Raw genomic sequence first — 14,844 nt, 5'->3', positions numbered from 1 at the left:
TAAAATACTCTAATTTAAAACATTCACAATCAGGGGGTGCCTGGGTGACTTAGATGGTTAAACATTTGCTTTTGGCTCAGGTCATGATCCTGGGGTCCTGGGATCAAGCCCAGAATCAGAGTTCGGCTCCCTGCTCCATGGAAAGTCTGCTTCTTCCTCTGCCTGCAGCTCCCCTTGCTTGTGTTCTTTCTCTCTTTCTCTCAAATATATAAATAAAATATTTTTTACAAAAATATTCAAAATCACTATCAAATGAAGTAGTGGCTATGATTATGCAATGTTACCAGTAACATTAATATTTTGACAGGCAATTAATTTTAAAATGTGTTATATTAAAAATTTTGTTGTCAGCTTTTTTAAACTTGCAATTGCTTTGCTTTGTCATTCTAAACAAAAAAATAAACCTTCAGGGCGCCTGGGTGGCTCAGTGGGTTAAGCCACTGCCTTTGGCTCAGGTCATGATCTCAGGGTCCTGGGATCGAGTCCCGCATCGGGCTCTCTGCTCAGCAGGGAGCCTGCTTCCTCCTCTCTCTCTGCCTGCCTCTCTGTCTACTTGTGATCTCTCTCTTTCTCTCTCTGTCAAATAAATTAAAAATCTTAAAAAAAAAATTTTTTTTTTTTTTAAATAAACTTTCAGGGATGCCTGGCTGGCTCAGTCGGTAGAACATGACACTCCATCTCGGGGTTATAGGTTTGAGCCCCACCACAGGTATATAGATTAGTTAAAAATAAAATCTTAACTATATATTACATATTTTATTATTTTGTTTATTCTATATATATTTATAAATTTATATTATATACAGTATATATATTACATACACATATATACTTGTGTGTGTGTGTGTATACACCTAAACTTTCACACAAACATTATGTTCATAATTTTGTGTTCTCCTCCTAGGGAGAACTTCCGGCATTGCGTGGCTTCAGCTTCCACTTCCAGGATCTGCCCATGGGGTTCCTCTAGGGCAGGTGTGTCTGTTCTCTAAGGGACATATCTGGGGCATCGCCGCTGGGCACCAGGCTCACAGAAATTCAGTTTTCAGAAGTAATATTGTTTTTCAAGACAGGTATACCCCTTTAGAAATGGAACTGAGAACTTCTAGGCTTCTAGGTCTGGGCACAGAGGTACCTCACAGTGGTACCCCACTGTGCCCAGACCTAGAAGCCTAGAAGGTCTCTGTCACGGTGGATGAAAGGGTAGAATATAGCAAACCCCACCCACCTCTAGCAGCAAAACTGGTTCTCCAAGGGCGTGTAGTGGAAGGAATGGCTACAAACCCTCACTGTGGAAAATCCCAATGTTGATCATTAGAAGTTAATATATTAATATTTTACTAGTTTATTAAGAACTTGAAGGTAAGTAATAGCTCTCAAGACTTTATACATCAACCCACAAAGCATTTTATTTTACATTACAGGAAAAAAGTTAAAATTGCTACTCAATTTTTATACTATGATTTATTTCCTATTGCTTACTAAACTTCAGTTTCTCAATAGTTCTTTTTAGTTCGGTAAACATTGCTTGGAGGAACTTCTTATTCTCTTTTGTAGTCTGATTAGAGTAGAACATAACACTAACTCCCTTTGTGTACTAGTCAAACTGCAGAGCGAATGACAGCAAAACGTTGCAGGGTTTTAAAATTAGCTAATGCAGTGGAGACAACAAAGACTTTGTCCAGCTTTGATTGTATTTGAATTAAGATTTCAAGCGGCCACAAATTCAATGCGTCCTTTAACTTGACAAGCTTCTAGAAACTATTGACATTCATAATCAACATTCTGTGCTAACACAGAACTAAAACCAGCTTCATGCAGGCCCTTTCCAATCATACTGCCTTTGGTCTCTCAAACCACCATTTTTACTTCTTTATTCTTTTTAAAGATTTTATTTATTTGAGAGAGACAGAGAGAGCTCAAATTGGGGAAGCTGCAGAGAAAGCAGCAGACTCCCCACTGAGCAGGGAGCCTGACGAGGGGCTCAATCCCAGGACCCCGAGAACACTACCTGAGCTGAAGGCAGACCCTTCAACTGACTGAGCCACCCGGGCGCCCCTTTAACTACCATTTTTTATCTTTCAACTTTAACAGTGCCAGTAAAAACGTTCTTTTATTCTATTATTGCCAACAACTAAGTCATTTTCCTTAAAAGACACTTATTATAACATATATAGAGATTGTTAAAAAAAATTCAACTGAGTAAATTTTAAAGATCTTATTTATTGGCTTTATTCAATGATTCGTGAATCTGGCAACATCCCATCTAGCAGACAGAAGGGAGCTCTGAGGCACTGTATAAAATGAAAGACTTTCATAGGCAGAAAGGAGCAGGAACAAAGACATTATACTAGCAAAAAGTGGACTGGCTGTGACAGGGTCATTTTCCTTTAGGAGATGGCAGGGGTCTATGAGGCAGATTACCCGTTTAGTGCCAGTCAGGTAGTTCCTGATTGACTGCTTTAAGATTCCATTTTGGAAAGTGTCAAAACTATAATTAAATTAAATCTAAATTTGGTGATGAGGGACCTAGCATAAGTGACTCCATTTGGGGGCCTGTTGTCTTGTTTTAACGAGATAAACAGATTTGATGGAAGAGACATTTTTTGGAATGAGAGTCACTAGCTTTAAATAAAAAACCCTTTTTGTGGGACGCCTGGGTGGCTCAGGCGGTTGAGGGTCTGCCTTCAGCTCGGGTCATGGTTCCGGGGTCCTGGGATCAAGTCCCACATTGGGCTCCCTGCTCAGCCAGGAGCCTGCTTCTCCCACTGCCTGCTCTGCCTGCTGCTCCTCCTGCTTGTGCTCTCTGACAAATAAATAAATAGAATCTTAAAAAAAAAAAAAAAAAAAAACACCTTTTTTTGTAAATTATGCTCTAACCTAAAATCTGGGCATATGTTTGACTTCCTTGGCTCAGTTCAACCAGGAAAAAAAAATGGCAAAGGAAAATTTGACTGTGGCATACAAATGTTTTAAATCTATGTTTCTATCATTGACCAATTCTGACCTCCCAGTCTAAGAAAGCTGTCTCTCCCCCATCATTTTCTACATCTCAGCTGCTTTCTGTGTCTTCACTGCACCTGTCCATGAGTACTTGAAATACTGTACCATCTATTTCTTTTTCCAACTCATTGCCCTCACCGTGATGTCAGTCACTCAAGGCAGGGGCTTTGCATTGCCTAGTTCAGGGCCCCCAGTTCCTGGAACTGGGGTGAGAATCAAAATTTATGTTTATCAATGATATCAAATTAATTATATTAGAATGGAAATTATATTAGAATGAAAAGTTGTAAAACCAAACTGTAATATATGTTATCTTTTCTTTCTTTTTTTTTTTTTTCTTTTTAAGTACATAAACTCTACCCCCAAGGTGGGCCTTGAACTCATGACCTCCAAGATCAAGAGTCTCGGGGAGCCTGTGTGGCTCAGTGGGTTAAGCCTCTGCCTTCTGCTCAGGTTGTGATCTCTGGGTCCTGGGATAGAGCCCCACATCAGGCTCTCTGCTCAGCAGGGAGCCTGTTTCCCCCACTCTCTCTCCGCCTGCCTCTCTGCCTCCTTGTAATCTCTGTCAAATAAATAAATAAAATACTTAAAAAAGAAAAAAGATCAAGAGTCTCATGCTCTACCAACTGAGCCAGCCAGGAACCTCTCTAACTTATAAATTTTTTTTTTTAAGATTTTATCTATTTATTTGACAGAGACACAGCAAGAGAGAAAATAGAAGCAGAGGGAGTGGGAGAGGGAGAAGCAGGCTTCCTGCTGAGCAGGAAGCCCAATGTGGGGCCCAGGACCCCAGGATCATGACCTGAGCTGAAGGCAGATGCTTAATGACTAAGCCACCCATGCACCCAACTTATAACTTATTTTAAAAACCCTGGCACACACATACATGTATAGTGATACCAACTTTTTGACAACTGGGCCCCTAGTGAAAATAAAAAGTACACTTAGAATTCAACTCTTGATCTCAGGGTTGTGGGTTCGAGCTGCACATTGGACACAGAAATTACTTCAAAAAAATGTTAATAGCTAAATATTATTACCTGCATAAAAAATCAGACACACACACACACACATACCCCCAAAGAGAAATATATATATATAAAATATATTATATATATATACAAACACACACACACACATACATATACATATATATATATATATATTTTTTTTTTTTTTAAACGATGTATTTTAGGGGCATCTGGGTGGATCAGTCATTAGGCCTTTGCCTTCCACTCGGGTCATAATCCCAGGGTCCTGGGATCAAGCCCTGAGGCAGGCTCCCTGCTCCAAAGGAAGCCTGCTTCTCCCTCCCTCCCACTCCCCCTGCTTCTACTCTGTCAAATAAATAATTTTCTAAAAAATTAAGATGTATTTTGACAGGGCACACACACACACACACACACACACAAATGTGCAGAGGGGGAGGGGCAAAAGGAGAGGATGAGAAAGAATTTCAAGCAAACTCCTCACTGAGCACGGGCCCAACACAGGGTTCCATCCCATGACTCACTAGATCATGGCCTGAGCAGAAACCTAGAGCTAGACATTCAACCAACTGAGCCATCCAAGTGCCCTGAACTCTATATTTTAAATAGAGTAATTGCTTGGTAGGTAAATCGTTTCTCAACAGAGCTGTTTTAAATAATATTAAAAATAAATCACGCGCACAGCTTAGTGTGGAGAGTGGTGGTTAAGAGCCAGCTCTAGAGCTGTGTGGCCCAGAGCTTCACTTAATGATCCATCTCATTTTCCCATCCTGAAATCAGGTGGTGAAGCCTCTCTAGATAGGCTGTTCTTAGGATAACATGAGTTAATACACGGAAAGTGCTGGAAAACAGCCTGCCAGGTAGCAAGCACTCACTTAGGCTGCTCTAGTGGAGGAAGCTGCAGTCACCAGAGTGAGAAGTGTTAGTGCCCTTGAAGGGTCCTAGCCTGAGGAGCAGGTGCATCAATAGAGAACTCCTTATGTGCTTAGTGGTGGCCTGTGTGGCCAGGTGGATAAGCAGGTGACCTAAGAGAGGGAACTCTGAAATATATTGGGGGGGGGGGGGGTTAAACAGTGTAAGATTCTTCTTCTTTTCTTTCTTTTTTTTTTTTTTTTTTTAAGATTTTACTTATTTATTTGAGAGAGAAAGCAGGGAGGAGGGACAGGGGACTCTGATCCTTGTACCCTGGTATCATTACCTGAGCTGAAGGCACTTAACCAACCTAGCTACCCAGGTGGCCCTTAAGTAATCTCTACACCCTACGTGGGGCTCGAACTCACAACCCCAAGATCAACAGTACTACCGACTGAGACAGCCAGGCACCCGGGAATAGTTGTTTTGGAAGTTGCCTGTCAAGTACCCCTAGGAAGTGAAGAGGGCGCGTGTCCACGAGATACTTCCAATTACAAGGTCGAGAGCTGAGAAATCTGGTTCACGAGAGGCACACATAGCACAACTATGCTTAGGGCCCTGTGGGTGAGAGGAAAGCTTTACTGAGGTCTAACAAAAACAACAGAAAGTCAAGGAGAAGTGACGTCGCCTGACCTCAGTTCAGTGAACAGTTTCCGCCTCTCTCCTTCCGCATTAGGGCTTCTGCCTCATATCTCGCCCTTGTGTGAAGGCCTCCCCAAGTCCAAGGTCCCTTGCCGGCTTTCTGGCCTCACTCCAAGCAGCTCACCGCCTCCTGCCCGTTCCCCATGCGGCCCTGCTCTTGGCTTCCTCCTCCCTGGCCTGCTCTGGACTCAGCAGCTGTGCTGTCCCTTCACCTCAGCTATCCTTCACAGCCTCTAGAGTCCCAGTTACCGATGACCACGACTTCCCGAAAACCGTGACAATCACGGTTGCACGAACTAACAAGAGACGCACAAAAACTCTGGCAAGATTTAAAACGAGTCACGACCTTCACAGGGCAAACAGCAACCTGTGTGGCTGCGCATGCGTAACAAGGCGACTACTTGACAAACCCGTTGTTTGACCGGAGCAGCCAATCCGCGCGAGGAGGAACCACAGAAAGGCCCCGCCCACACAGCCTGGGTCTTCGCCCCACAGGCGGCTTCACCCGCGGCCCCGCCTCAACAGCCATATCTTAGTGCTGACTGGCTGGAAGCCACCACGGTTCTATTCCGATTGGCTGTTTCTTGGTCCTATGCACAAAGGTGGTAACGGATGGCCGCTAGAAAGGGGCCTCCTAGAGGCGGAGGAATCATCATTTCTGGAGGCCGCAGTCGGACTAAGAGAGTTAGACTCTTATACAGTCCTAAGGGGAGTGGCTACCATCGAGACCCATAGACTTCTCTTCGTGAGACGACCTACCTCTCATCGTTTCCGTGTCCTCTCTTCCAGAAGGCCCTTGGAATCCGCAGTGAAGCCCCCCTCCTTCTGTCTTCCTAACGCGCAAGAGTGGGCCAAAGGCCTAACAGTGAGCCCTCAGACAGTGGCTACCCTTCAGATGGCCGCCCTCCTCCTCCTCCACCCGCTACCCTCCTCTCACAGGCTGCCTCATTCTCTCCCACTCCTCTCCCGCATCATCAAAGGGAGTGAGCTCCAGATCTGCGTGACCCCAGATAGGAGCCCAGCTCTCTGAACTCACCTGGGGGACCTGGGGGAAAATGCAGAGAGAGGGGAAGGAGAGCTGAGGGACTCCTGAGGGAGACAGCACAGGAGGTGGGTCCAGGTGGGAATTCAGTATCTATTTCTCACAGGGATGAAACATTGGAGACAACTGGGAGAAGCCTCAGAGATCAGAGATAACCTCTCACACCTCATGAATGCGGTCTTCTCCCTCCTCTACCAAACCCCGTCAAAATAGACAGTCTCAGCCTTCTACTGATGCTGACATTCAGTCCCTCTTGGAAGGTAGGAAAAAAACACATTATGCTCCCACTATGTGCTAGGCAAGATAACTACTACTTCCCTTTCATTTTACCTCTGGTCCTTCTTAGATAATTCCTGTTTTATTACCTTTTCTCGGGAAGGTTAATGGCTTTGAGGATGCATCTCTGGTTTTCACAGAGCAATACTGGTGCTTGCAGAAGGGGAGAAGCACAGTTCGGGAGTGTGAGGAGGTGTGGCAGTGATTGACATGAGCAGAGGTGGGATCCTGGGCATCAGTGCTGATTTTCAGGTGGACACGCTTGGCAACAGACTTACCATCTTCCACACAAGGTCCTTTATATCCTTTGCAACACTGACTCCAGAAGGGGAAGAAAGAGTTCAGACTGGATCTTTGCATTTTCTCCCTCTCAACTTTTAATACCTCCAGGCTGTCACTTGCACCTGCCAAAGTCTGGCTCTCCTTCACCCACTCTTTCCAGCCTTCCATCACCCCAAGGCTTGATTTCCCTGTAAGTCTCAGTGCCTCTTACCCAGATCTCCCATCTGGAAGGTAAGAAATCAGATTCATGGGACATCTGGGCGGTTCAGTCGGTTAAGCATCCACCTTCAGCTCAAGTCATGATCCCAGAGTCCCAAGATTGAGCCCCACATCGGGCTCCCTCCTCATCGGGAAGTCTGCTTCTCCCTCTGTTCCTCACCCTGCTCATGTTCCCTATCTCTTTCTTCCAAATAAATAAATAAAATCTTATAAATAAATAAAATCTTAAAAGGAAGGAAGAAAAGAAATCAGACCCAAATGGACGGCTCCAGAGATTCTGACGAGGAATGCATATCCAAGAAGCAGGGCAAGCGAACAGCCCTCCTTGAAAGTGATTTCCTGAAAGCAGCCTTCACTGCCAGTCCAGCCTCTCAGGAATTATACTTTGAGAGAGCGAGCAGTTGTTCATCCTAAACACTCCTAATGAATGAAAAGGACAGGTTAGTAAACACTTCTTAATATGCCAAACATTTAAAGGTTTCAACAACCAGTTTCATGACCACGTGTAAGTACTGATTTTAATATCTAAAAAGATAAATGCACTAACCTGGGAATTGACTTCCCACCACTTCCAGCGGGGAAGGCATTGCTGCCTGCCACTGAGTGAATGGTCAGCCTTTGAGGCCCCTCCAAGAGGGGATAGACAAGCTCTTCAGCTGTTCTGCACGAACACCTATGGCCAGTTTGGGCAAATGGAAGAGATGAGGCAGTGACTTACCATTGCGCTTGCAGAAGTCACACACAGGTAGTTGGGCTCTCTCTTGCTGGTTCTGCGCCAGGCTCAACCTATCCCCTACCTTGGACCAGTGTCAAGACCACGAGGCTCAGGTGAAGTTCTCTTTCTACCTGTTACAGATGATGCTATCTCACAGGGATGTGGAAGGGAGTGGAGGATGCCTGACTAAGGACAGAAGCTGCAGGGCAGAGCAAAGGTGCTAGGGCCTTCTGGAGAAGTGGATCTGAGGTCCTTTCCATGCTTCCTGGAAACCTCCAAAAGCAAAGAGGGCCCTTTTTGCGAATGCCTGCTTCATGGCTGCTGCTTCCTCACTGTGACCTGACAGGGCAGAACACTGCTGAAGGGTTTAATCACTTGAGCTAAGACCCCCTTCCTCCATGAAGGCACAATGTGACCTTGAGCAAGACCTTTCTCTTCTCTAGAATGTGGTTTCTCTGTCGGGGGGGGGGGGGGCTCTCTATTGAAGACCCCCTTTCTCTTATGCTGCAGATCTCTCTGGGCATCCAACAGGGCCTTCCGAGCTCCAGTTACAGTGAGCCGAGCAGCACAATCTGATGTCATCGTCCCCACAAACATTCAGAGTAGGCTCGGTCATGGTTCCTACTTTATGGATGAATAAATAGGAAGAGGGTAAATTAGTTGCTCAAGTGCACATAGCAAGTAACTAACAGAGCCTGGATTTCACTTCCAAGTATGTGCAATTAATGGTTCTGAATCTTGAGGTTGACGAACTTTCCTCGCACTAGACCTAGGAGGCATTCATTCCACAAATACATATTGAGGGCTGATCATGGAGCAGGCCCATACCCCCGCAGAACCTACGCCGCAAACCTCAAAGGTCAGTCCTGTCATTATTCCATTTTAGAGGAGAGGGAACTGGGGTTTGGAATGATAAAGGAGGTACCTGAGCTTACCCAGTGAGCAAACGGGAGGCTGGGCTTCAATTCTAGCTCTTCTTGGCCCCAGAGCCCCTGGACTTGAACTTTTGAAGACAGGGGGCACCGTGGAAGGTTTTCATGAGAAGGTGGAACATGTTCGTACCAGGAATACCCACTCCCTTCCTACTCACCCTTCCTCCCCACCCTGCCTTTCAAGGTTTTGTTTTGCCCCCTCATCCCCAGGACTGGGAGCCTCTGGTGGCTTCTTGTCCTCACTGACTCAACAATCCAATCAAAACTGATTTACTAATGTCCATGACTGGCCATTGGGAATAAGGGAACGAACAGCCCTGACCTCAGCTGATTACCATCCAGTGATAAAAGCAGCAAAGAGGAACTGGGGAGGAGGGACAGCAGAAGGGAGAAGCCAGAGCTCATCCAGGCCAAGAGCATGTGGTGGAGTGAGGGGCGAAAGGGGGGTTTGGCCAACAGCCCATGAGGCAGGTATGGGGGTCCACAGAGGAAAGCAGCCCACTATTCAGCCTGGAGCTGGCAGTCCTCCTCCTGGCACCGCCCCTCCCCCACACTCTGTGGAGCAGGCAAGAAACCAGGGCCTGGGCCAGGCTGGTTTCTCATCTTAGCCATCAGTTTCCCTGGGCTTAAGTGGGTGTCAGGGCCTGGTCAGATGGTGGGCAATTCTGAAGGAAGCCATCAACCCCAGCCGTCCCCCTCAGTAAACACCCAGTCCAGGGAAAAGCAATGGGACCACTGAGCAAATGGAGCCTCAAGGCCAGTCCCTGACTCCTTGACTCAGTTGTCCCCCAGACACCCCACTCAGCAGTCCTTGAACCCCGGCTGCTGGCACAAGAACCCAGAAACAGCGTATCCCCCTTCCAGCAACCCTCTGGACCCCTCTAAATGAGCTAAAGAAGCTGAAAGTCCACTTTCTCCTCAAGAAAATTCTCACCACCTTAGCCTCTGATGGCCCCGGCGCCCCCAGGAGCTCAGCTCTGCACTGGGTGTGGCAGGGCAAACTGTCTCAAGAGCTCACAGGGTTGGGGTGGGGGGTGGGAGGAGTGGAGAAGGAGCTCCTGGAATCTCAAGGAATCTGACCAGTTCTCTCCTGCCTACAGGTATTGTTGCCCTGGGCGGAGCTGTTGGGTTTAAAGAGCTGGAACCCACCTGGGCTGAACCCAGCCCCAGCAGCCTCTCCAGATCTGCGCCCGGCTCTCAGGTGAGCAAGTGTCTGGCTAGGACTTCAGGGCTGCTGGGCGGAAGGGTGGCAGAAGAAGGGTGAGGGTGGAGAGTGGTACCAGTCTGAGGAAGGGGTGGTGGGTGCCTGGGTAGTCTCAGTAACAGGGTGCATTTTTGAGGGTTTTGAGCATCAGAGGCCGTTGGCTCTGTGACCACTGTCCTACAGAGAGCAGGATAGGGGTGGGAGGAAACAGGAGCCGGCCTCTGGCTAAGGAATCCCAGGGTGGTGAGAAGGGTGAGTCCAAAGGAGGGCCGGCTTCAGAGACTGTTAAAAGTCGACAAACTTCCACATTCAGAAGCTGGACATTACTAGTCCCTCCCATCTAGGGCAAAAGGACCTATGTATGTATGTTTGTATGTATGTATCTATTTATATATCAACTTTTATTAAGCGATTCATGAATCAGGCAGCATCCCATTTAGCAAGTATGGAGGGCTGTGTATTTCTTCATTGTAACACGTTTCATTACTTACTGTGTGCTAGGCATTATTCTTGGGCTTCACATAGAGTAATGCATTTAATTCGATCATAACTGCATGCAGTTGCTATTGATTGTCCTCATTTTACAGGACACTGAAGCACCGAGAGGTGAAGCAAGCCACTGAGTCACACAGCTGTTAGGTGGGTTTGAGGGGATTAGAGTTACAGATAAGAATGGGGGCTTCAGTTTGCAACAGCTGACAGTCCCTAAGCTTGCCTGCAGCTAACTACATGCAGAGAGCTGGAAGGGGTTTTATCTTGAGGAAACAGCCACCCTAGTTACTAGTACTTAGGACATGAATGGTTCCCACCCCGGGGGAAAGAAAGGAGCAATGTTCCTTCCACCCACTAGGCAGTTTCCTGCTGTGGGATTTGGGGCTGCCTTGGAGCAGGATCCCTGGCTGGGGCTGGAGTGGGAGGCCCTCACATGCTTCCACTACCACCTTTCCCCTCCTCAGCTGCCTGTTTCTCTGCGGCTCAACCCGGGTGTGCTCGCCCTTTGCAGAGACTATCTTGGAATTCATCCTGATATCGCCGGAGGCCCAGACCTTTGGGAACAATAGCTCAGGGTACCTAGCCTTTTGGAGTGGGGGTAAGGAACCAAAGCCTGAGTTAGAACAGTAGCCCTGCTCCTCTGACCTAGAGTCAGGCTTCTGATTAAAGACTTTAACAAAGAATTTAACAAATCACTTACTAGGTGTGAGCATTGTTCGAAGGACTTAACTAGTATTAACTCAATCCAGGTAACTCCACTGGGCATTTACTATTATCATCTCTAGATGAGGAAACTGAAATCAGTAACTTTCCTAAGCCCACCTCATAAACTAAGTGCACCCTTGGGATCTATGCCCTAGGCACTGTGAATCTGGGGCAGGTCCTGGCTATCTGACCCCATCCCGCCCCCCTCCCCTGCAGTCCTGCTCTGCAGCCATATCATGAACAGAGTGACCCGGGGCCTTCTCCTCACACTGGCAGGTGAGTCCTCCCAGAAATGAACCTGCTACCACTCACCCTCCCCACAAGGCAGAGAAAACCAGGGCAGCATCTCCCAAAGGGGGCCTGATGTTGAACAAATGTTTTTTCACTTAAACTGTCCATTTAAAGAGTGACACTAGGAGATAATAGTACAGGGAGGAAGAGGATATTGCAAAAATTGTCCTAAATAATTGAATGTTGGAAAACAGTAACCATCTGTTGGCATAAAGAGAGAAGCATTCCCTGTTCCCTGTAGGGCATTAGCCAGGATCTCTGTAGGAAGCTGCTCAGAAGAGGGTAAAAAGATACCAACACAGCATGCATTTCAGATGCAAGAAATAGCAGGAAGCCTGAGAAATGGCAAGAAGGGCTGGGGGGTGGGAGGAACAGCTATGGGGTGAAAGACAAAATCCCAGGACTATCTGGGGCCGGGGAAGGTATGAGGGTCCAGGACCCAGGAGGCTGGTCTGGGCTGAGGACATGCCTGCTGCTTCCTTTTGAGACCAGTGTCATGAATTAATACCTGATCCCTCCTTTTCCCACCCAGGCCTGCCTGCCTTAGAAGCCAATGACCTGGTTGGTGAGTGAGGCCCCAGACTGCCCTGCTCCCACTGCCCCACATTTTCCCTCTAAGACCCCACATCCTGGTTCTGGTCCTTATTGGTTTTTTTTTCCCCCACCCCCTTTCCTGCAGATAAAGACAGTCCCTTCTACTATGGTAAGAGCTGATCTCCCTCATCCCCCACCCCTGCCTTTGCCTATCCTGGACCTCTTTGCTAGAGCTTGGTGAGGGCTATTGAGGAAAGGGGCTGGACTGGGGATTACAGAGTCGGAATGGTCTATGAAAAGAGCGAGAGGGCAATATGCAGCATGAGCTTTGGGAGAACTTCATTCCAGCAAGGAGGGAAGGTACCCACAGGATATTTAGGAAGATTTCTGGGGAAAGGGCTGGAGGCTTTTGAGCCCCCAGGTATCTCATCTTCCACTCTCTCACTTGCCTTCCCCAGCATGGTCTCCTTGTTGCCCGACAGCCCGCAGCAGCTTTCCTCTTCCTCTGTCCGCCACTGTCTCCAGTGTTCTACACACTCTTCCTCTCCCTCCAGCCTCAGCACAAATGCCACCTTTCAGAAAAGACTTCCTTGATCAAAAAAGCTTCCAACCCCCTTATTTTTTTGTGCTCTTCTGCTTACTTTTTCTTCCTCATGCTTCCCTATCTTTTTACTGGCTTGTCTTTCCTGTTGCCTGAAATGTAAGTGCAAATGCATGAGCAGGGGACAAGCAGGTGATCAGATGTGTGTTTTGAGTGAGCGAGTGGAGTGGAGCCAGGCTCGTGCCAGCTCACTCTCTGCTCCCCCAGACTGGGAAAGCCTGCAGCTGGGCGGCATGATTTTTGGAGGGCTCCTGTGCATCGCTGGAATCTTGATAGCCCTAAGTGAGTGGTCGGGCCACGGGGCTGGGCATGGTGGAGGGTGTGGGGTGGCCCAGGTGCCCCAGGTTCTTTGCACCTACCAGCTTTTCCTCTCACAGGTGGAAAATGCAAATGCAAGTACAATCAGAAGCACAGGTGAGACCGAGCATACCTCTTTTGGGGTAACATCCTGTAATTTAGAGCAAGAGGACAGCCCCTGGGTTGCATCCTGGGCTTGCAGTGAGATTTGTTATTCATGGATTATCAGCCCTGAAGTGCCCCAAATCAGGGAAAGCTATAACCCTTGTTATTGTTTAAAGTGACAATGGAAGAATAGCAAGGAAGTGTGTGTGCCCCCCCTAGGGAGGGAGCACCCGGTGTCTTCCTGGGGGATAAAGGACAGAAGGACTGGGAATGCTAATTTGATGTGCTCCTTTCTCAGCCCCTTACCTGAGAAAGCCATTCCACTCATCACTCCAGGTAAGATGGGCTTCTTTGGTGTCTTTGAGAAGCTTCCAGGCACTCAGGCAGGGTGGCCATAGTATTTGAGCATTATCAAATGCCTTGTGTAAGGCTGGCCAAGCCAGCCCAGTCTGGGGGTTTCTGGAGGCTGAAAGGATTGTCTTTGTAGTGACCATGTCACAAGGACCTGACTCCCATTCTCTCCTCAGGCTCTGCCAGTACCTGCTGAGCACAGGACCAGCTTCATGGCACTCTTGGTACTGGCTCCGATGCTGTTCCTTCCCCACGTGGGGGCCCTACGCTCCATGATGGCCTTTTCCCCCCACAGTGGGCCCTTAGTCTCCCTTCTGATCAGAAGGCTGTCCAAAGCTTATTTCTAAATTAAACTGTCTCACCCCTCCCTCCAGTGTGTAAGTGGGTCCTTCTGTGTATCTGATCCCAGGGATGGGCAGTCTGGGCAGGGACTCTGACATCTTGCTCAGAAATACTCAGGCCCTCAGTGGCTGGTGGGGAGGGGGTCCTGTGGATTGCTGTTGCTTCTTACAGCCACGTGTCTGTCCTGAGGCCTACTCCCAGCATGCCCCCAGCTTTGAAAAACTAATCATTGGTTTTCTTCCCCCTTGCCTCATCCATGCACTGTGCAAAATACCTCAATTTTATATCAAAGGACCTTACAATTTCCTTACCTTGCCTAGAGACCCTAGAAGTCCCTGTGAACCAGGTACCCATGACATTCTCTAACCCAGAATGATCCCCAGGGGCTCACCCTCCATGAACAGGCCACCTCACTCAGTGAATGCTGTCGTTCACACAGCTCAGGAAATGAAGCAATTCCTTTGTTGACCCACCCGATGTAAAATCCTATATAACCCTCAGACAAACCCATGGACTCTCTGCCTACCCTAGATAATATCCTATTGGACCCTAATATGAGCCACATCCCAAGAAACCCTGCATCTTAGAACCAAAGACCATCCATACAAATCTAGGTTCCCTAATATGTCCAAAATCCACTCCCAGAACACCTCACTTGAGAGGTCCCTACAGGTATGGGGTTGGGCTCCCATCTCGTCAGCCGGTCTGTCCTGCAGCCCTATCCTTCATGCCAGTCTCCATAGTCCAGAACAGAAGGAGCTAAGGTGCCCTCAGTCCAGCCCCTGCTCCCAACATCGGCCCTAGGGTGGAAGCAGACTGAAGCAGCAGAGATCTCCCCTGTCCCTTCCAGATGGTGGTACACAGTCTGGAGTGCACCAGATCTGGAGTGATGGACAGCCATGTTGGGGCA

The 14,844-nt window shown here is 47.8% G+C and overlaps 1 protein-coding gene and 1 long non-coding RNA gene across 5 annotated transcripts; both read left to right on the top strand.

The window, feature by feature from the left end:
• The first annotated feature begins 6,149 nt into the window (after window positions 1-6,149).
• On the top strand, window positions 6,150-8,104 carry LOC132015317 (uncharacterized). The gene is made up of 4 exons (XR_009403616.1): window positions 6,150-6,411; window positions 6,695-6,848; window positions 7,005-7,805; window positions 7,941-8,104. It is a non-coding gene; the product is annotated as an uncharacterized LOC132015317 (long non-coding RNA).
• An 818-nt stretch (window positions 8,105-8,922) lies between these two features.
• On the top strand, window positions 8,923-13,960 carry FXYD4 (FXYD domain containing ion transport regulator 4). Of its 4 annotated transcripts, XM_059395895.1 has the most exons (10): window positions 8,923-8,939; window positions 10,113-10,213; window positions 10,804-10,855; window positions 11,569-11,689; window positions 12,237-12,269; window positions 12,384-12,407; window positions 13,047-13,121; window positions 13,217-13,253; window positions 13,540-13,577; window positions 13,769-13,960. In XM_059395895.1, the coding sequence occupies exons 4-10, from the start codon at window positions 11,650-11,652 to the stop codon at window positions 13,786-13,788; spliced, it is 267 nt and encodes an 88-aa protein (XP_059251878.1). In that variant the 5' UTR covers window positions 8,923-8,939; window positions 10,113-10,213; window positions 10,804-10,855; window positions 11,569-11,649; the 3' UTR covers window positions 13,789-13,960. The 4 variants fall into 4 exon arrangements, with proteins under 4 accessions (XP_059251878.1, XP_059251879.1, XP_059251881.1 ...); XM_059395896.1 differs by lacking the exon at window positions 8,923-8,939 and having other exon boundaries at window positions 11,630-11,689; XM_059395898.1 differs by lacking the exons at window positions 8,923-8,939; window positions 10,804-10,855 and having other exon boundaries at window positions 11,630-11,689.
• Window positions 13,961-14,844: the final 884 nt, after the last annotated feature.

Source organism: Mustela nigripes, chromosome 4 (assembly GCF_022355385.1).
Source record: "Mustela nigripes isolate SB6536 chromosome 4, MUSNIG.SB6536, whole genome shotgun sequence".
In the NCBI taxonomy this organism is placed as follows: Eukaryota; Metazoa; Chordata; class Mammalia; order Carnivora; family Mustelidae; genus Mustela; species Mustela nigripes.
The sequence above is the reverse complement of the archived record's forward strand: the minus strand, read 5'-3'. Positions and strand labels throughout refer to the sequence as shown.